This window comes from Pseudonaja textilis, chromosome Z, assembly GCF_049901715.1.
Source record: "Pseudonaja textilis isolate UNSWEBS1 chromosome Z, rPseTex1.2, whole genome shotgun sequence".
Taxonomy (NCBI): Eukaryota; Metazoa; Chordata; class Lepidosauria; order Squamata; family Elapidae; genus Pseudonaja; species Pseudonaja textilis.
The window spans coordinates 126,562,211-126,583,794 of NC_142008.1; the positions used below are offsets into that span (position 1 = coordinate 126,562,211).

Sequence of the window (21,584 nt, forward strand, 5' to 3'; positions counted from 1 at the left end):
CCCACTGAGGGATCGGGAATCATATCCCCTAACCCACTGAGGCATCTGGGAATCCTACCCCTAACCCACTGAGGCATCTGGGAATCCTACCCCTAACCCACTGAGGATCGGGAATCATATCCCTAACCCACTGAGGCATCTGGGAATCCTACCCCTAACCCACTGAGGCATCTGGGAATCCTACCCCTAACCCACTGAGGGATCGGGGAATCATATCCCTAACCCACTGAGGGATCGGGGAATCCTACCCCTAACCCACTGAGGCATCTGGGAATCCTACCCCTAACCCACTGAGGCATCTGGGAATCCTACCCCTAACCCACTGAGGGATCGGGGAATCGTGTTTCTAACCCACTGAGGGATGCGGGAATCATACCTCTAACTCTCTGAGGGAATCTGGGAACTGTGTTCCTAACCTACCAGGGAACCCATTGGATCCCCACCCAGGGCTGCTGAGGGAAAAAGCTGATTTTTTGGTTCATGAGGACCTGCTCGGTGTTTTGCCTCCCTCCGCTTAGGGTGTCCCTGGGGGCCTGGTGTGGGCGTGGGACAGCTGCCTCTGCGCAGGCTGGCATCCCACTGGTGCGCACCACATGGGGCCCCAGCCTGCCATTTCACGCTGAGCAGCTGCCAAGGCCTCTTCGCGAAGGGTGGGATCATCTCCCGCGGCTCAAATTATGGTCTTCCTAGCCGATCGTTATCTGGCAAGGAAGCCCCTCCCGCCTTTGCCATCAGCCGGAGGAAGGGAAGGAATCAAACGCGGGGCCGGGAGGGAGGAGGGGGAACATTTGGCAGTGGCTGCTGGGCTTGGGGGTGGATGTTTCCAGCTTGTACATCCAGCCTCATTTCTGGACGGGAGGGGGAAAGGGAGAAACTTCCAGAAAACTTTCGTCTCCACAACTATTTTCAACGACTGAGCTCAGCCAAGTTTTTGGTCAGGAGAGACTGTTTCTGAGCCTGTGCAGAAGGCTCTTCCTTCCCCAGGACCTGCAATTCTCCATCAAATCGACTCAGGATTGCAAACGTTCAGAATTTTTTCCCCCTCAACTTTATCAGTTGCAACCAACATGGCGACGGGCGGTTCTAAGCCCCAAATAAATTCAGGCTTACAACAGCTCATTTAGTGGCCGTTCGAAGTTACCACGGCCCTGTAAAAAAAATGACTTAGACCCATTTTCCATACTTTCAACTGTCACAGCATCACGGGATCAAAATTCAGGCACTGGCCAACCGGCTCTCTTTTTTTTTTTTTGGCAACCTTCAGACGAGCGAAGTCAAGGGGAAGCCAGATTCATTTAACAACTGTGTTGCTAACTTAACCACTGTGGTGATTTACGCAACAGCTGTGGCAGAAAAGGGCGAAGGTAGGAAAAAGAGAGATAGGGAAGGAAGGAAGGAAAGATGGGGAAGGAGGGAAAGGAGGAAGGGAGGAAGGAAAGAGATGAGGGGAAAGGGAGGGAGGAAAGAAAGGAAGGAGGAAAGGAAGGAAAGATGAAGGAAGGAAGGAAGGAAGGAAGGAAGGAAGGAAGGAAGGAAGGAAGGAAGGAAGGAAAAGAAATGGAAAAGGGAGTGAGTGAGAGAAGGAAGGAAGGAAGGAAGGAAGGAAGGAAGGGAGGGAGGGAGGGAGGGAGGGAGGGAGGGAGGAAGGAAGGAAGGAGCAAAGGAAATGGGTTTAAGGAAGGAGGAGGGAAGGAGATGGGAGGGAAGGAGGAAAGGAAGGGAGGAAGAGAAAGAAGGAAAAGAAAGGGAAGAAAATGGAGGGAGGGAGAAGGAAGGGAGGGAGGGAAGGAGGGAGGAAGGAAGGAAGTTGCTGGAAAGCAGAGATTTCAGAGAGAAGCAAAAAAGCGAATGGGAAGAGCCAGAAAAAAATCTTGATGTTCTCAGCCAGGTCTTTCTGCAGCACCACTGCTGCCCTCTGCTGGCCGGTTAGGCATATCACGGTTTATCCATCTCTCCCTTCCTTCCAGGTCACAGGAGACTGGAAAGTCACACTCACAAATACACACAAAATACACCCACACACTTCTAACATCTTTTTTCCTTGAGGAAGTGTTCATCATCTGAAAGCTTTCTTCTCAACCCAGTTGAAAAAAGGTGTTTTGCAAGATATTCATCTGGATCTATTGAAGTTGAAAATTGTTAAGTGGGTTTTGCCTAATTTTTATGACCTTCCTTGCCAAGAGTTCCGTCCTTTCCTCTTCCCCTTCCTTCATTCCCTCAATATTCTTCCCTTTTTCTTCTTTCCCTTCCTTTCTTCCTTCCTTCTCCATCTTTCCTTCCTTCCTTTTCTCCTTCCCTACCTCTCTCCTTCCTTCCTTCCCCCTTTTCTGGCCACCGTTGTTCAGTGAATCCCCATAAGGGTTAAGTCGGGGACAGCGTCATTAAGTGAATCTGTCTTCCCCGTCGACTTGGTCAGAAGGTCGCAGAAGGGGAATCACAAGACCCCCTCAGGACACTGACCGTCATAAATATGAGTCAGTTGCCAAGTGTTCTGAATTTTGATCACGTGACTGTGGGGATTTTGCAATGTCCGTTAATTGCGGGAAAAGGGTGATTTAAGGGGGGGGGTGCTATTGGTTCGCACAGGTTTGGGTGAACCGGATGTTAATTTTACAACTGGTCCGCCAAACCGGTAGTTGCAACGACTGGCAGGCCACACCCGCCCATCCCCTCCCTGGAGTCTCCATGCGGCCCATTTTGGATCGCAGGTAGGTGCAGGGCCCATGTGGAGACTCGGGGTGGGTGAAAAACGGGCCTCCCAGAAGCTTCTGAAGGCCGGAAACGGGACCATTCATGAAACAGTCCTTAAATGAATGGTCGAAAGTCGAGAACTATCTGTACCGTCACAGGACCACTGAGTTGGTTGGGAATCACCCCAGAGAGGTGAGGGTGGAAGACAGAATCTTCCTAAGAGAAAACAACCCAAGACTCAAGATTATTATTATTTTTTTAAACATCCATATATAATTTATTACGGTTCTCTTTTTCTTTTTTCTTTTTATACAAGCTGAAAATAAACGGCGGAGGAAACGTAGGAAGGATGGCAGGCAGGTCCGGGGGTGGGTGGGCGGAACAGGTTGGAAATCTGGGTCCACCGGGATGGGAGGGGGACACAGGATGGGGAGGGGGAGGAAGAAATTGGGGTCCAGAGATTTGGAAAAGGGGAGGATTAAGAGAAGGGAGTCCCCTCCCCCGGGGGCAGGTGGTAAGGGAGAATATTTTGTGGCTTTGTTGTTTTTCTGGTTAAAAAGAAAGCTGTGGGTGGGGTGGTGGGGGGTGGATTGGGACGAGAATTCCCCTCCCCAGGCAGGAGAAGGGTGGGCTTTGACCCCAAGTCAGAGAAGAAAGAGGCACAAATGGAAGGAAGGAACGAATGAAAGAATTCCACTAGGAACCTTTTGGAGCAGGACAGCTCTTTTTGGGGGCGGGGGCAGCTTCAGGAGACCCTCCCCTGTGGTCTTCCGGCCAGACGTTGGAAAGTTTTCAGAGATTCGTCTCAATATCCCCCCGCCCAGGAAGGGGCCTCTCCGTCACTCTGCCCCAGTTCGGGGACCTCCTGCAGGAAAGAAAAGACGATCAAAGGCAAGAAATATTGGAGCGATTTCCTCCCCCCCACCACCACACACACACACACACCCAGGGGTCATCTATACTTACCCCCGTTCCAGTCTGCTGGAAAGAGATGAGGAGGAGGAGGAGGAAGAGCAGGGCGAGATTTCCAGCCGGGGGGGGTCGAGTAGAGGGGGAGGAGGTGGCGGGTCAGGCAGGGGAAGGTCACTGGCACCTGGGAGGGAAATTGAGGCGGGGGAGAAAGGGAGAGAGAGAGAGAGAGACGGAGTTAGCCATAGGGGGGGAGGGGGGGAGAACCGGGTTCGAGGGGAGGGCCGCGGCACCGAAAGCTCGCCTCTTCAATCGCTGTGGGATTCCCCGCGTGAGCCGGTGGGTTCCCTGGTGAGCCTCGTCTTTCCGACTTCCCGGGGAATAAGTTATACAAAGTTTTTACGAAATTTTGCAAAAGTTTCGCGAAGATTCTCATTATACAAAAGTGTACAGGCAGTCCTCGACATACAACCACAGCCGGGGCTCCAAATTTCAATTGGGAAGCGAGGCAGTGAAGCGAATTTTGCTCAAGGGACAACTTTCGTAACACAGTTGTTAAGTGAATCATTGCAGTTCACCTAGTAACCTGGTTGTTAAGCAAATCCGGCTTCCCCCCCCGGCTCCGCTTGTCAGGAGGTCACAAAGAAAGGATAATAATGTGACCCTGGGATGTGGCGACCTTCCTAAATATATGCCAGTGGCCAAGCGGTTGAATTTTGATCACGTGATTGTGGGGTTTCTGCAATGGTCATTAAGTGTGAACAGAAGTCAAAAATCCCTTTTTTCAGTGCTGTTGTAACTTCAAATGGTCACTAAATGAAGTCGAAGGCGACCTGTACAAAGAACAACATGCACAAACCTGTACCACTCACCCCAGTTCAACCCAATTTGTTTCTTGCAAAGTAGCTTTTGTCAAGGGCCAAATATCACATTCACAGGTTCAATTTAACTGCTTTATTGCTGAAAGCCCATGCACAGGAATCTTTCCAACTAACCACAAAAATTCAAGGAAGTTCCACTCAGTTCATTTGCAGCTACGTAGAGATTCTAGGCCCAGGGTGTCAAACTGCATTTCTTTGAGGGCTGGATCAGTATTATAGTTCTCCTCCGCAGGCCGGAAGTGGGGAGTGGGAGAGGGAGAGATGGGATGGACGCCTCCAGCAGCACTCCGGCCAAAATGGGGCATGGGGTGGGGGTCACACACGGCCCTTTCTGCACCCTATTTTTGGCCTGGGTGGCCTCCTGCAGCACTGGAGGCTCGCACGTCCATCATGGGCCATTTTCGGTCTCTATAGCCTCCCGCAGGACTCTGCCAGCCAAAAATGGGCCATGGGAGGAGCTTGTGTAGCCCCGCTGGCGGGCCATTTTCGGATGGCAGAGTGCTGCAGGAGGCTGTAAACAGACCATGGGGGGCTGTGTGGCCCCCCTGTGACCTGTTTTGGCCAGCAGAGGCACCATGAGCTGGTCCTTTGATATTTCCAGGCCGGAACCGCGGGCTGGATCTAAACGCTCTGTGGGCCAGATCTGGCCCGCGGGCCTGGAGTTTGATACCTACGTTCTAGGCTGATTCCTCTTTTGACTCTACCCCTAGTTTTCCGTCATTCCCTCCCTACAGCTTTGCTGGTCCCCGCTCCAAAGGTTTCCTACCACGACCACCTTCTGAATCCCACGAGTGCGGGAACACCGGCCGCACCTTACCTCCAGATCCCAGGTTCCGTCCCCGATCGGACTCCAGCTTGTCGCAGGACTGTGCCCGCCGTGTTCTCTTTGGTTTGAGAGGCGCCGTCTTCCGTCCCATCTCAGGCTCCCCTGGAATGGAAAGAGGAGCATCAGAGAGTCCTGAGCCCCAGAGAGAACTTGTTGGTTAAGGTAACCCTCTCTGGGATGATTTTAAAAAAAAAACAACCCACACAATTTTATGGGCCACTAGAGGGCAGCACAGCATTCACAATTTTTCCTCCATTGCTCGTTGCTGCCTCCTGCTGGAAAGGTTTAAATAAGAGTTTAATAATATGGGTCGTTCTCAACTTACAACCGTTTGTTTAGCGGCTATTCGAAGTTACAATGGCTTATGTGACTTATGGCTGTTTTTCGCAGTTATGACCTTAGCAGCATCTCTATGATCACTTGATCAAAATTAAGACGCTTGGCAAAGGATTCATATTTACGACGGTTGCAGTGTCCCGGAGTCATGTGATCCTCTTATGCGACCTTCTCACAAGCAAAGTCATTGGGAAAGCCAGGTTCACTTAACAACAGGGTTACTAACTGATCAGCTGCGGTGATTCACCTAACAACGGCGGCAAGAAAGGTGGTAAAATGGGAGAAAACTCAACAAACGTTTCACTTAACAACAGAAATTTGGGGCTCAGCTGTGATCTCTCTCCATCTCTTTCTCTCCTATACAAGTATCTTTGACTTAGAACCATTTGTCCGTTCAAAATTACAACAACACTGAGAAAAGTCCTTATGACAATTCTTCACACTTGCAACCACTGTAGTGCCCCTGTGTTCACGCGAACAAAAATTGTAAAAATGGGGCAAAGCTCACTTAACAACGGTCTCCCTTAGCAGCAGAAATTTCAGGCTCGACTGTGGTCGTAAGTTGAGGACTAATTGTGCCACAGAGAAAACGCTATTATCCCAAAGTATAAAGTTCCTGACCTCTGGAATTCTTCTTCTATCAATTAATCCAGGATCTGAGTCATATAAATTGAGACCCTGTCTTAGGATCTGAGGGCCTTCACCTTCGTTTTCCTGCTCCTTGGGTCTACGCCGGGGTTGAGCAACGGGAGGAAAAGTGCAGGAATCTTCTAGAACGGCTCCGCCGCCTTCCTCATTGCTGCGACTTCTCTCTGGTTGGCTGGGAGTCTTACGGCCCCTGGGGAGGGCAACCGGCTTGGGAGGACGTGGTGTGGATGAGAGATCCCTGAATTGCTGAGAAGTGAAAGGGGAAGATATAGACATATGAAAGGACAGGGGAAAAAAATACAGAAATTTCTCAGCCGTTTGGCAGAAAAAGCTCGCGGCTATTACTGGACTACATTTCCCAGCAAACCAAGCCAGCATGGAATGCTGGGAATAGTAGTTTTCAACCTCCAGAGCGAGGCCTCTTAACCTTGGCCACTTGTGAGGACTTCAACTCCCAGAATTCCCCAGCCCACCATAAACCATTCATTTAGTGACTCTTCAAAGTGATGACGGCGCTGAAAAAAGCGACTTACGAGCTGTTCCTCACGCTGACAACCATCATCCCCATGGTCGTGTTCAAACTTAGGGTGCTTGGTAAACCAGCTTGTATTTATGACTGTTGTAGCACCCTGGGATCACATGTCCGCCATTTGTGACCTCCCCAGGTGGCAAAGCCAATAAGGGAATCTGGATTCGCTTAACGATCATGTGAGTCGCTTACCAGGATGATTCACTTAACAACTATGGTGAAAAAGTACAAGTAGTCCTCGACCTATGGCCACAACTGAGCCCCAAATTTCTGTTGTTAAAACATTTTATGACCTTGCTCCATTTTATGACCTTTCTCTCCACAGTTATTAAATCAATCACTGCAGTTGGTAACCTGGTTGTTAAACGAATCTGTCTTTCCCTGTTGACTTTGCTTGTCAGAAGTTCTCACAAGGGGATCACGTGGCTCCGGGACACTGCAGACGTCATAAATATGAGTCGATTGCCAAGCGCCTGAATTTTTATCATAGATTTAGAATAGAATTGAAATTTGAATTTTGAACAGTCGTTAAATGAACTGTTGTACAGCGAGGATTTACGGCACCTTTAGTAAAATTGGGCATGGCGGTCTTGCTTAGCGACAGATATTCTGGTCTCAGTTGTGGCCCTTCATCCCCCCAAGCCCCCCCCAAGCCCCAAGCCCCCAAATAATTCTTTCCCACCCCTTGAATTCAAAAAAATACCTGTTGCTTTGCACTGGCTGATGTCATCAGTCGGTCCTTCTCAGAAGTTTGTGTGGCCTCCATCAGACCCCTCTCATCAGCCCCCGTTTGCTTTTCTTCGAGGGGGTGGTCTCGCAGGGGGTCTTTGCCACCGCATTCCCGGGTGGAGCTCTCCTCAGCTGAGGAGTTGGGAGAAGATGAACAAGGAATTAGTCCAACTGATTCTAAACTGCAGAGAGTCCTTGAGTTACAACCGTTCATTTAGCGACCGTTGGAAGTTACGACGGAAGTTAAGGCCACTGGACTTCATCTCCTAGGGTTGCCAACTAGGGAATTCTAGGAGTTGAAGTCCACTGGTCTTAAAATGGCCGAGGTTGAGAAACACCAGCTTCGCTGGGCCTCCAGATGTTATTTCTGGCCCAGACTTGCTCAAACATTGGCCGAAACTTGGGCGGTTCTAGGAATGTCTACCTACCAATATCCCAGCTGGCTTCTGCCCGCCGAATGGTGGCAAAGCTTGGCTTGGTGCTCTGCAAGGGAGGGTGAGGCCTCCATCCTCTTTGTCCTGTGTGGATTTAACACAAAATATATATATATTGATCAATATCACACACTGTCCTAGAAATCAGGAGATCAGGAGTTCTAGTCCTGCCTTAGGCTTGAAAGCTGGCTAGGTGACTTTGGGCCAATCACCAGGAGACAGGGAGTTCTAGCCCCATCTTAGGCATGAAGCCAACTGGATGATTTGGGGCCAATTACCAGGAGATGGTGAGTTCTAGTCTAGTCGTGTTTTAGGCATAAAAGTGCACTTGGTGACTTTGGGCCAGTCACCAGGCAACCATGAGTTCTAGTCCCAATTTAAGCATGAAGTTGACTGGATGATTTGGGGCTAATCATTAGGAGATGGTGAGTTCTAGCCTAGTCCTGCCTTAAGCATAAAAGTCCACTGGGTGACTTTGGGCCATTCACTAGGCAACAGAGTTCTAGTCCCACCTTAGTCATAAAAGTCAGTGGGTGATGTTAGGCCAATCATCTGTCAACAATGAATTCTAGTCCCACTGTAGCCAAGAAAGACAGTTTGGCGACATGATTAGGCCAATCACCGGGCAACAGTGAGTTCTAGTCCTGCCTTAGGCTCAGAAGTCAGCTGGGTGACTTTGGTCCAGTCCTTCTCTCTAAGCCCAACCCACCTCACAGAGGTGTTTTTGTGGGGAAAACAGGAACTTGTTACTCTCTGGAAACAAATATTATGGAGGTAAGACACCCCTAACACCCCTCGCTATTAAGATACAGCCTGCTGTGCCTTCAAATGGATTCTACCGTACTGCCTTAAAATGGCTTCTACTGTACAGTGCTGTGGAGTTGCCATGGTAACGGCTTCACAGTACTCCACAAGGAAGGCTCTCTCTGGTAAGGGGGGAAATCAAACGTTAGAAATAATGTTTGATATAGGAGTAGGATAAATAAATACCAGGTTAATGCCAGTTATTGGCTAGTAAATAAATAAAACATCAATTTTCAGGGAGGAACCCCTTCAGGAGAGCACTTCCTTCTTTCATATCCTCCATTTTAAGCCGCAGACCCCTTGAAGTGATCCGTATTTCGAAAGAGCTTCCTTTGGCCATATTCGCGAGCCGAGCGGAAAACGAGCTGAGAAGGTTGCCTACCTGTGTCATCCGAAGATCGCCTTCTTTGCTGCTCCCGCAAACTTCCCATTTTTTGCTCCATTTCAACGCTCTAACCAAGGAAGGAAGCTGATGAATTGCGGGCCACGGACAAGAAAAACAGACTTGGAAGGGGCCTTGGAGGTCTTCTAGTCCAACCCCCTGATCAAGCAAGAGACGACGCTACACCATGGGGTGTCAAATTGAAGGGCTGAATCTGGCCTGCAGGGTGCTTAAATCTGGCCTGAGGGCCTGCCCTGGAAATATCAAGGGACTGGCCCGCGGTGCCTCTGGCGGCTGAAATAGGCTGTATGCGCCCCCCCCCCCATACTCGTTTTCACCCTCCATGGCCTCCTGCAGCACTCTGCTTGCTGAAACCGAGCTGAAAAATGGGCCCAAAAGAAGCTGAAAAATGGGCCAAAAATGGCTCAATAGGGGCCAAAAAAGGGCCCCAAACAGGCCAAAAAATAGGCCCAAAAGGGGCTGAAAAACAGGCCAAAAATGGCTCAATAGGGGCCAAAAAAAGGGCCCCAAACAGGCAAAAAAAATAGCCCCAAACAGGCCAAAAATAGGCACAAAACAAGGCAAAAAAGGGCCCCAAACAGGCTAAAAATGGGCCCAAAGGCTGAAAAATGCGCCCAAAACAGGTTGAAAAATGGGCCAAAACAGGCCAAAAATGGCTCAATACGGGCCAAAAAAGGGCCCCAAACAGGCCGAAAAATTAGCCCCAAACAGGCCACAAATGGGCACAAACAAGGCAAAAAATGGGCCCAAAACAGGCTAAAAATGGGCCCAAAGGCTGAAAAATGGGCCCAAAACAGCTAAAAATGGGCCCAAAGGCTGAAAAATGCACCCAAAACAGGTTGAAAAACGGGCCAAAACAGGCCAAAAATGGGTCAATACTGGCCAAAAAAGGGCCTCAAACAGGCCGAAAAATGGAGTAAAATGGCCTCCAAACAGGCCAAAAACAGGCTGAAAACAGGCTGGAAAAAAAGGCCAGAAAACAGGCCCATTTTCAGCCAGCAGAGTGCTGCAGGAGGCCACAGAGGGCGAACATGAGGCACAGGGGGGGAGCACAAGCAGACCCCCATGCCCCGTTTTGGCCAGCAGGGCACTACAGGAGTCATCCATCCCCCCCCAGCTATTTCTTGGGTGAGAATCAAAATGCTCAAGAAAAAAAACACCAAGTCAGTTGCTTCTTGAAAAAGTACCTTTGAGGCAACCGTGATGTGGACGATTGAAAATGGACAGAGGCTGCTATCGTGTCACGCCCTAGTCCTTCATCAAACTGGACGTACCCAACTCCTGCAACCCTTCTTCGCATGTTTTAACCTCGATCCCCCTGATCTTCTTCGTTGTTCTTCTCTGCCCTCTTTCCACAGTCTCAACATCTTTTTTTATATTGTTGGCGACCAAAACTGGATGCAGTATTCCAAGTTTGGCCTCACCAAGGGATTATAAAGCGGTATTAACACTTCACGTGATCTTGATTCTATCCCTCCGTTCATGCAACCTAGGGTTTTGGGTTTTTTTTTGCAGCTGCCGCACATTGCGGGCTCACAATTACGTGATTTTTCCACTTAAAGTCCGTGTTCCCCCTTTCCCAGAATCAGGCTTTCTTCCCGTGATGGACAGTTACCTCCAGTTTAGCATCCAAACTCCAACCTTTCGCCCGTTCCATTCCTGGCAGCGCTACTCCTTGGACCCGTAATGGCTGTAGCAGCTCGGTCCTCCGGGCGTCCGCCGGTGCCCTCTCTGAATCAGGAGTGGAAATCTAGTTTTGGATGGAAAAGAAATTGGCTTAGTAATAACCAGAATAGAGCTGGAAGGGAGCTTTGAGGTCTTCTAGTCCAACCCCCTTCTCAAGCAGGAGACCCTATACCATCTCAGACAAATGGCTGCTCAGTCTTTTCTTAAAAACCTCCAGTGATGAAGCCCCTTACAACTTCTGGTGGCAAGCTGTTCCAATGGTTAATTGTTCTCACTGTTAGAAAGTTTCTCCTTAATTCCAAGTTGCTTCTCTCCTTTGAACCGTTTTCAAACACTGTTTCTTACTTTCTGGTGCTTTGGAAAATAATCGTGGCAGCCCCTCAAATACTGGAATACTCTTATCATGTTCCCTCCCTAGTCCTTCCTTTCTTGAGACGGACCAAACACGAATCCTGTAACCATTCTTTGTATGTTTTTGCTTCCGGGCCTTTAATTGTCTTAGTTACTCTTTTCTGCACTTTTCCCAAAGTTTCAACATCTCTTTTGTAATGTGGTGACCAAAACTGGATGCAGCACTCCAGGTGTGGCCTCACCAAGTCTTTATAAAGGGGTACGAATACTTCATGTGATTTGGATTCTATGCCTCTGTTTGTACAACCAAGGATTGTATTAACCTTTTTGGCTGCTGCCGCACATGCCTGGCTCATGTTTAACTGATTGTCCGCTAAGACTCCAAAGTCCCTCTCACAGTTATTGTTTTTGAGCCAGGTCTTGCTTACTCTGAACTTATCATTATTTTCTTTTAATGACCCCATAATCCCTTGCAGGGTGGAGACTGGGCAACTGAATGGAGCCGAGTGTTTACTGGCCAGATGCCCTTCCTGTCGCCAATATGGAGTTTTGTTCAGCAGATATAATCTCACGGTGCCCAGAGAGAGAAATATCAGCCTCTACCTAGGATCGAACTCAAAGCCTCCTGATCGTGAGGCGAGAGCTCCGCCTCAAGGCCACCGCACCGCTCATACTTTCTGTACTTGTTTTGGGTTTTTTTTCCTGCCTGGGTGTAAACTTCCATGTCCCCAGCCCTTCCCCCCCCACCCGGAAATAAATTTCCTCACCTGTTTGGAACGGCCTGGGAGGCCTTTCACCCCACTTCCAGGCGCTCCCGTGACCGCCATTCCTAGAAGGGGCATGGATCCCCCTGTGACATCCTGGTCGAATTTCCAGTCTTTCTCATGGGCGACGGAGTGCATCAGGGGTTTCGGCTCCTCCCCGCCGAGGGGAGGCGGGGGGGGATTGGGGGGCAGGTTTATCGGGGTCCCGCTCTCCTTTAATGCTGCGGTATCGACGGAAATGGAAGAGCCCTTTTTCCTCTTCCTTTGAAGGGGTGGGAGGGAATCGGACAGGCCCGGCCGTACCGCGCAGCTCTCCGAGATCCGAGGATAGCTGCGCAGGAGAGAAAAGGAGGAACTAAGAAAGCGGGAAGTAGTTTGGGAAGGCAGGAAGGGAGAAATGTTAAGGTTTATAGGTGGTCCTCGACGTACGACCACAAGGGCACCCGAGATTTCAAACGCCAAGTGAGACATGTGTTCAGTGAATTTTGCCCCATCTTATGACGTTTCTTGCCGCGTTTGTTAAGTGAATCACTGCAGTTCTTAAAGTTAGGTTGTTAAAGGGAAATTTGGCTTCCCGGTTGACCTAGCTTGTCAGAAGTTCGCAGAAGGGGCTCACGTGTCCCCAGGACACTGCAACGGTCGTAAACACGAGTCAGTCGGCAAGCGTCTGAATGTTGATCACTTGTCCCTGGGGATGCTGCAACATGTGAAAAGCCACATTTTTCAGTGACATCGAAACTTCCAACTGTCACTCTACGAACTGTTGTAAGTTGAGGGACGGCTTGAAACACAGCACTAGGAAGATAGCCAAAGATAACAGACCCTGAAACTAAATTGGAAACTGCTTTCTTTCCACGCTGAGGTCAGCAAAGGCAGAATCACCGAGTTGGAAGGGACCTTGGAGGTCTTCTAGTCTAACCTCTTGCTCAAGCAGGCAACCCTATGCTATTTCAGACAAATGGTTGCCCAATCTCTTCTTAAAGGCCTCCAGTGTTGGAGTACCTACAACTTCTGGTGGCAAGCAGTTCCACTGGTTAATTGTCCTCACCGTTAGGAAGTTTCTCCTTAATTCCAGGTTGCTTCTCTCCTGGATTAGTTTCCACCCATTGCTTCTTGTCCTGCCCTCTGGTGTTTTGGAGAATAGCTTGACTCCCTCTTCTTTGGGGCAGCCCCACAAACACTGGAACATTACTATCCTGTCTCCCCTGGTCCTTTTTATCTCTAGACTAGCCATACACAATTCCTGCAATTGTTCTTCATATATATATTTTTTTTCCTCCAGGCCTTTAATCATTCTTAGTTGCTCTTCTTTGCACTTTTCCCCAAGTTTCAACATCTTTTTGAAATTGTGGTGACCAAAACTGGATGCAGGATTCCAAGTATGGCTTTACCAAGGCCTTATAAAGCGGTATTAACGTCTCACGTGATCTCGATTCTATCCCTGCAGACTAGGATTGTGTTGGCTTCTTCGGCAGCTGTAGCACACAGCTGGCTCCTAATTAAGTGATCGTCCAGCAGGACTCCAGGGTCCCTCTCACAGTTACTGTTTTTGAGCCAGGTCTCGCCTAATCATTATCTTCTTTTAATGACCCCCCCTAATCTTTTGTGTGATGGAGTTTGGCCAACTGAATGGAGTGGGGTGTTTACTGGCCGGATGCCCTTCTTGTCCCCAGTGTGGAGTTTTATTCAGCAGATAAAATCTCATTGTGCCCAGAGGGAGAAATATCTGCCTCTACCTAGGATCAAAGATCCCTCTCACCGTTTCCTGAGATGGAGCCGGGGGCCACCTATTCCGCACCTGCACGTTTGGTTTTTCTTGCCTAGTTGTATGCCAACCCTGTCCTACGGAGAACCTCCCTCAGCTCACCTGATGGTGTTGCTCAGAACTTTCCGGTTAAAAAACTCCTCGAGACCCTCATCCAGTCGGGGCCCCAACCCGTTCTCCTGTTCTCTAGATTCCAGGGAACGGAAAATTCGGTTCTGAAAGAGAAGAACGGCACCCGGACCTGTTAATTCATCCCATAGATCAGGGCATCAAACTCGATTTCATTGAGGGACGCCTCGGGGTTGTGTTTGAGCCTGGGGCGTGAGGCGTGGCCACAATGAGCACGGCCGGCATGATGTCACTTGTGTTGGGGGCGCCTGCAATGGCCCGAGCGTTTTGCCCGAGAAAACGGGCTCCCAAGCTTCGTTTTCAGCTGGGACGGCCTCCTGCCACTCTCTGCCAGCCAAAACGGAGCTCGGGAGGGCCTGTCCTCTATTTTTGCTTGGAAGAGGTGCCCTGGGCCGGTCCTTTGCTATTTCCAGGGTGGCCTGAAGGCCAGATCTAAGTCCCCACCGGGCTGGATCCAGCCCCCCCGGGCCTTGCGTTTTGAGAGCCCTACCATAGAGTGAAAGGAATTTAAAAAGAACCGGTAAATAAAAGAGAAGACTGGAAAACAGCTGGATTGAGAACCTGTTCAGGTCGTCTTGGACGTGTGACCAAAACCAAGTGTCACATTTCTGTTGCTAAGTGAGAGCGTCGTGAAGCAAGCTTTCGCCCGTTTTACAGCCTTTCTTACCACCGTCATTAAGTGAATCACTGCAGTCAGGGTGTCCAGTGAATCTGGTGTCCCCTGTTGATTATGCTTGTAAGAGGTCGCAAAATGAGATCCCGTCACCCTGAGATATGGCGACCGACATGAATACACGCTGGTCGCCAAGGGTCTGAATTTTAATCCCATGATCACGGGGGGCGCTGCGATGCTCGTAAGTCTGAGAACCAGTCAGAAGTCACTTTTTCCAGGACCGTTGTAACTTTGAATGGTCACTAAAGAAGTCGAGGATTACCTGTCGTTGTATGTGGGAGACGGGGGCGGGGAGGCATCCTGCCTAGGGAATAATCAGATAACACAGGGGTCCCCCAACCTGGGCCGTGGACTGTCACTGGGTCGCGGCATGCTAAAAAACAGGCCGCACAAACAAGCGAAGCCCCCTCTGTGGGATACAGGTGGCACGTGAAATCACGCCACCTCTGGTCCATGGAAAAACCCCTCTTCACGGAACCGGTCCCCGAGGTCCCCCCAAGTTGGGGATGGCTGAGATGAGGGACAGCCTAGCCCTGAACTGTATAACAGACCGAGGAAAAAAAGCTCAGGAAAGAAACTAAGTTTATCGGGTTTTAAAAGCAATTATTGTGGCCTGTCGGCTGCCGGCCCGTCCAAGCGGCCGAATCAGAGGAGGAGGAGGAGGTGTGGGAGTCAGGGTCATCTGTCAGCCCTCAGCCTGGTCTGGAAGTGGCTGACGAGGAAGAGGAGGCACAGCTGGGTCCAGTGCCTGACGCACGGATGCGCAGAAGGCAGAGGAGAGGAGAGCAGTGGAAATCTATGGGCCGGTCCTTGGGACGGAAGAGCCGCTGCTTCTCACGAGGACCCACCCAAGCTCTGGGGATAAAAGGCAAGCGGAGAAAAAGGAAAGGGATATTTGGGATAAGCTACTCACGCTGGAGCGGAAGCGAGTTGAGCGAGGTGGCCGGGGTCTGCCGCACGTCCGGTGTTCAAGTCGACTCCCTTCCGTGGGCAGCTCGAAAAGCCCATCGAAGGAGGCGCTGTGCGAATAGGAATACGGTGCATTGCCGACCACAGAGATCCACCCAAGTGGGGAGTTCATATTAGTGGCGGTGAGGTCACTGTCCTGCTCCGATCCACCTAGAAAGGGAGGGAAATCATCAATCGTTGCCATCAAGACACCACGCGACTCGATTAGACTTTACGATGGTCGTTTGGGGAATCGCATTAAAAGAATATCCAAGGGGAGAGTTTTTTGTCTTTTTTGCCAAACAGAAAATTTTGAGGGAGATCTGCAGCTGCTTTGCACTCAAAATGGACCCAGTTTTAAGGCTGGAATCTTTTTTCATCGCCTGGAGGCGGGCAGTCCTCCACTTACGACCGCAATGGAGCACCAAGATTTCTGTTGCTAAACGAAATGCGTGTTAAGTGAGTTCCCTCCCATTTTACGACCTTTCTTGCCACCGTTGTTAAGTGAATCATCACATTTGATAAATTAGTCACACGGATCTGGCTTCTGCCGTTGACTTCGCTTGTCAGAATGTCGCAAAAGGGGATCCCCAGGACGCCGCGACCGTCATAAATGCGAGTCAGTTGCCAAGCCTCCAGGGTGTGATCACGTGACCATGGGGAGGCTGCAACGGTTGTAAGTGTGAAAAATGGTCCTAAGTCACTTTTTTTCAGTGCCGTCGCAACTAAACGTCACTAAACAAATGGTCGTAAGTCAAGGACTACCTGCATGGATTAAAGAACAGGGTCTGGGAAACTCGTTGTTGCACTCACTAATAAAGGCAGATGCGGGCCGTATCCTGCGGCAGTTCTTCTGTCTTTTGATAGCCATGGTGTCCTATAGGAGAGAACATAAAAATAACAGAGTTGGAAGGGACCGCCAAGGTCTTCTAGTCCACCCCACTGCTTAAGCCGGAGACTTTATACCATTCCAGACAAAGGGTTCTCCAACCTCTTCTTAAAAACTTCCAGCGATGGACCACCTGCAACTTCTGAATTAACCAATGATTAATTGTTCTTTCACAAAATTCCTCCTTAATTCCGGGTTGCTTCTCTCCTTGAATGGCTCCCATCCGTTGCTTTCTTGTCCTGCCTTCAGGGGCTTTGGAAAATAAATCTTCTTTGGGGCAGCCCCTCAAATATTGGAGCACTGCTATCATGTCTCCCCTAGTCCTTCTTTTCACTACTCTAGACATACATAGAATAGAATTAGAATAGAATTAGAAGAGAATAGAATTAGAATTAGGATAGGATAGAATAGAAAATATGGAAAAGGAATACATTAGAATAGGATTTAGAATAGAATAGGAATAGATTAGAACATGATAGAAAATATGGAATGGGAATAGGAATAGATTAGAATAGAAATTAGAATAGAATAGAATAGAAATTAGAATAGAATAGAAATTAGAATAGAATAGAATAGAATAGAATAGAAATTAGAATAGAATAGAATAGAATAGAAATTAGAATAGAATAGAAATTAGAACAGAATAGAATAGAAATTAGAATAGAATAGAATAGAATTAGAATAGAAATTAGAATAGAATAGAAATTAGAATAGAATAGAATAGAATAGAAATTAGAATAGAATAGAATAGAATAGAAATTAGAATAGAATAGAATAGAATAGAAATTAGAATAGAATAGAAATTAGAATAGAATAGGATAGAAAATATGGAATGGGAATAGGACTAGATTAGAATAGAAATTAGAATAGAATAGAATAGAAATTAGAATAGAATAAAAATTAGAATAGAATAGAATAGAATTAGAATAGAAATTAGAATAGAATAGAATAGGACTAGATTAGAATAGGATAGAAGATATGGAATGGGAATAGGACTAGATTAGAATAGAAATTAGAATAGAATAGAATAGAAATTAGAATAGAATAGAAATTAGATTAGAATAGAAATTAGAATAGAATAGAATAGAAATTAGAATAGAATAAAAATTAGAATAGAATAGAATAGAATTAGAATAGAAATTAGAATAGAATAGAATAGGACTAGATTAGAATAGGATAGAAGATATGGAATGGGAATAGGACTAGATTAGAATAGAAATTAGAATAGAATAGAATAGAAATTAGAATAGAATAGAAATTAGAATAGAATAGAAATTAGAATAGAATAGAATAGAAATTAGAATAGAATAGAATAGAATAGAATTAGAATAGAAATTAGAATAGAATAGAAATTAGAAGAGAAGAGAAGAGAAGAGAAATTAGAATAGAATAGAATTAGAATAGAAATTAGAATAGAATAGAATAGAATAGAATAGAAATTAGAATAGAATAGAAATTAGAATAGAATAGAATTAGAATAGAAATTAGAATAGAATAGAATAGAATAGAATAGAATAGAATAGAATAGAATAGGACTAGATTAGAATAGGATAGAAGATATGGAATGGGAATAGGACTAGATTAGAATAGAAATTAGAATAGAATAGAATAGAATAGAAATTAGAATAGAATAAAAATTCGAATAGAATAGAATAGAAATTAGAATAGAATAGAATAGAACAGAACACATGGAGTAGGAATAGGAATGGGAATAGAATAGAATAGTTGAAAGGGACCTTGGAGGTCTTCTAGTCCAACCCCTGCCTAAGCAGGAAACCCTATTCCGTTTCAGACCAAAGGGTTGCCCAATCTCCTCTTAAAAACCTCCAGGGTAGACATACCCAACTCCAGCAACTGTTGTTTACATGTCGTAGACTATCGAGTTCCCCCAGCCCAAGTCTGGCCTTACTAAGGCTTTGTAAAGCTTTACTAGAACTTCACGGGATCTTAATTCTATCCCTCTGCTAAGGCAGCCTAGGATCGCGTTGGCTTTTTTGGCTGCCGCTGCACGCCGTTAGCTCCTATTCAAAGCGGTGGCCGGCTTAAATATGAGCCAACCGAGAGCCCATGCAAGTCACGCCGTCCCTCCAACTCTACACAAGGCAGGGCTTGCTTCAATCCAAGGGTTCGGGGCGGATTCAGCCCGGAGCCACTTACGATGTTGGAATCGAGTTCGTGGTCGGTGAAGTCTTTCGGGGCCTGGAGTTGGGGTTTCCCCAGGTGTTCGGGAAGGATGAGGTTGTCCTGGCTCTCCGAAAGCCGGTGGAGATGGGTGATGTGCTGGGCCTGGGGTTGGAAACAGGAGGGAGGGGAGACAGAAGCGGTCAGATTGCAATTACCCTGATAACAGATCTGCGGTACCAGAGCTCAAAACAAGGTGGGTCAAAAATAAAGTAAAATAAAATAATGAAATAATAAAGTGAAGTAAAGTAAAGTAGAATAGAATAGAATAAGTAATATGTTGTAATGACGAGGCAGTCGAGTTGTTTGATCATGAACAACTAAATCGTGATGATCTTTATTGGAGTCTAGTCTTGCATTTATACACATTTTTAATTATCCTCCATCATTGGTTAACTTTGGTTACTGCTTAACTTTTGTTACTGTTTAGCACAGTAATTAACACAATTAATTATCTCTAGTTAAAGTCTAACACATGTTTACTTCCTCTCTCTAATCCTCCTTTAGATTAGTGACTTTGTTTGCCTGAGTTGTATTTGCTTGGAAACATTCTTTATCTGAGGTTTGCCATCCGAGATTGGAACATTCCGAGATTGGAACATTCCTGCAATTACAACTCTACAGTAATAATAGGTAGTCCTTGAGAGAACTTGTTGGTTAAAGTGACCCTCTCTGGATATATATAAAATAAATAAATAAATATTAAATTCCAGGGGCCACTAGAGGGCAGCAGAGCAGTGATATTTTTTTTCTCTGTAGCTCTTTGCTGCCCCCTGCTGGAAAATAAGTGTTCAATAAATAATACAAGGTAGTCCTTGACTTACAACTGTTCAGTTGCTGACTGAAGTAACAAAAGAAAAAAGGGACCTATAACTGTATTTCGCACTTATGAGGCGTGGCAGCATTATTGTGGTCATTTGATTTATATTCGGATTATTGAAAAACTGGTTCATATTTATGACGCTTGCAGTGTCCCTGGGTCACATGATTCCTCTTTTGCAACCTTCTGACAAGCAAAGTCCGGGGACAAACCGGATTCACTTAATAACCGTGTTCCTAGCTGAACAACGGTAATGTTTCAATTAACGACTGTGCCAAAGAAGGTCCTAAAACGGGGCAAAACTCACTTAACAAATTTCTTAGGTTCTTAACAATACAAATTTTGGGCTCAATTGCCATAATTTGAGGTAATCCTCGAGTTACGACCACCATTGAAGCCAAAATTGATGTTGCTAAGTGAAACATTTGTGAAGTGAGTTTTCTCCATTTTATGACTTTTCTTGTTACAGTTGTTAAGTGAATCATTGTGTATGTTAAGTTTGCCACATGGTTGTTAAGTGAATCTGGATTCTCCCCTTGACCTTCCCTCCCCTTTGCTTGTCAGAAGGTCGCAAAAGGGGATCACATGACCCTGGGACGCTGTAACCGTCATAAATATGAGCCAGTTACCAAGCATCTTAATTTGGATCACATGTCCACACAGATACTGCAACAGTCGTAAGTGTGAGGATTGGTCGTAAGTCCCTTTCTTCAGGGCCGTTGTAACTTCGAACGTTCACTCAATGGTTGTATGTCGAGGCCTGCCTGCATCCAGAGGTTCTACTGCCAATACTGGGACTTCCTTATGTCTCCCATCCTATTACCAACCAACTCCGACCCTGCTTAGCTTCCAAGTTCAAACAAGCTCAACCGGACACTCTGATTGACTGAAATACCAGGCCGCAGATCGGAATGAAATTATGACATGGAAGTGAAGGGGGTGGGGTCATTGGGACACCCTAGAGATCATCCTTACCAGGTTCTTGTGAGCGTAATATAACTCCTCCAGAAGTTCCTCCACGATAGTGTTGGTGAGATATGTCACAACCGAAAGCTTCACCTCACTAATGGAGAATCCAGGTTGAAGAATATTAGAAGATGAATAACAAAATAACAGAATAACCCAGTTGGAAGGGAGGACCTTAGAGATCTTGTAGAGATCTGGTACCTTGTTCTGGAGCTCACCTCCGCCACTAAGCCTTCCCTACACCCCCCCCCCCGGCCCCAACAAAAATCTACCCCCTCAATTCTTACTTCAGCTTGTTCTGGATATCCTGGCCAGCTTGTTCCAGCAAAGCACCTCGGATAAAGTTTCGGGGCACGGTGATATGCTCCGAAACAGCTGCCAACATCTTGTGATGTTCTTCCGCGGCCTGGACGGCGTGTGGACACAACTCCTGCGTTAGAGCCACCATGGATTCCAAGATCATCTGGCAGGAAGAAAAACCAGGAATCAGGGGTTATCCGAAGAGAGCGAGCAGGTAAATCGAGGGGGTCACCTTGAATTCTTCACACACACACACACACACACACGTGCCAAAGGCCCCCTTGTTTCAAATTCCCAAGACCTACAACCCTGGGACGTCCCGTCGGGAGGACTTGCCACCATGAATGGCGTGAACGTGTAGAAGGTGATCGTGATGCTTTCCTCACCTGCAGTTCTTTGTCGACGGCTTTCGCCACTTCATTGGCCATGGATTCCAGGCGGTGTCGCACAGGCCCCTCACTGGCCAACAAGTGCCCAAGTTCATACAGGCTGGGAAAGAGCTGTAGGAAAGAGAGGATGAAGAATGTTCCTCAGACTTAGCAAAGGTAGACCTTAGGAAAGGTAGACCTTAATTCCAAGAAGCCCTTGGCCAGCTCTGTTGGCTAGGGAATTCTGGGAGTTGAAGTCCACCCTTCTTAAAGTTGAAGTCTATCTTTCTTAAATTTGAAGTCCATCCTTCTTATACTGGAAGTCCACAAATTTGAAGTCTGTCCTTCTTAAACTTGAAGTCTACTCTTTTTAAACTCGGTCCACCTTTCTTAAACTTAAACTCTATCCTTCTTAAACTTGGTCCACTCTTCTTAAAATTAAAGTCCACCTTTCTTCAATTTGAAGTTCCATCCTTCTTAGTCAAGATTGAGAATCGCTGCTTAAGAGGAACATGGTACAACCGTGTTCCTTGATGACAGCAGTGATGTTGGAG

The 21,584-nt window shown here is 47.2% G+C and overlaps 1 protein-coding gene across 3 annotated transcripts in view; it reads right to left on the reverse strand.

Moving 5' to 3' along the window:
• Positions 1–2,944: 2,944 nt before the first annotated feature.
• CARMIL3 (capping protein regulator and myosin 1 linker 3) overlaps positions 2,945–21,584 on the reverse strand; it is a 67,527-nt gene continuing 48,887 nt past the window's right edge. For 2 of the 3 annotated variants that reach the window (XM_087917360.1, XM_026719561.2), the window contains exons 26-41: positions 21,049–21,162; positions 20,650–20,825; positions 20,372–20,459; positions 18,553–18,681; positions 16,320–16,383; positions 15,472–15,677; positions 13,859–13,971; positions 11,995–12,322; positions 10,806–10,940; positions 9,170–9,239; positions 7,978–8,067; positions 7,524–7,681; positions 6,348–6,537; positions 5,299–5,409; positions 3,658–3,784; positions 2,945–3,556 (exon numbers count right to left, since the gene is read on the reverse strand). In XM_087917360.1, coding sequence (XP_087773486.1) covers positions 3,484–3,556; positions 3,658–3,784; positions 5,299–5,409; positions 6,348–6,537; positions 7,524–7,681; positions 7,978–8,067; positions 9,170–9,239; positions 10,806–10,940; positions 11,995–12,322; positions 13,859–13,971; positions 15,472–15,677; positions 16,320–16,383; positions 18,553–18,681; positions 20,372–20,459; positions 20,650–20,825; positions 21,049–21,162 — 2,172 coding nt within the window. In that variant the 3' untranslated portion in view covers positions 2,945–3,483. Of the gene's footprint in view, positions 3,557–3,657; positions 3,785–5,298; positions 5,440–6,347; positions 6,538–7,523; positions 7,682–7,977; positions 8,068–9,169; positions 9,240–10,805; positions 10,941–11,994; positions 12,323–13,858; positions 13,972–15,471; positions 15,678–16,319; positions 16,384–18,552; positions 18,682–20,371; positions 20,460–20,649; positions 20,826–21,048; positions 21,163–21,584 lie in introns of all 3 variants that reach the window. The other variant, XM_087917361.1, reaches the window with a different exon arrangement.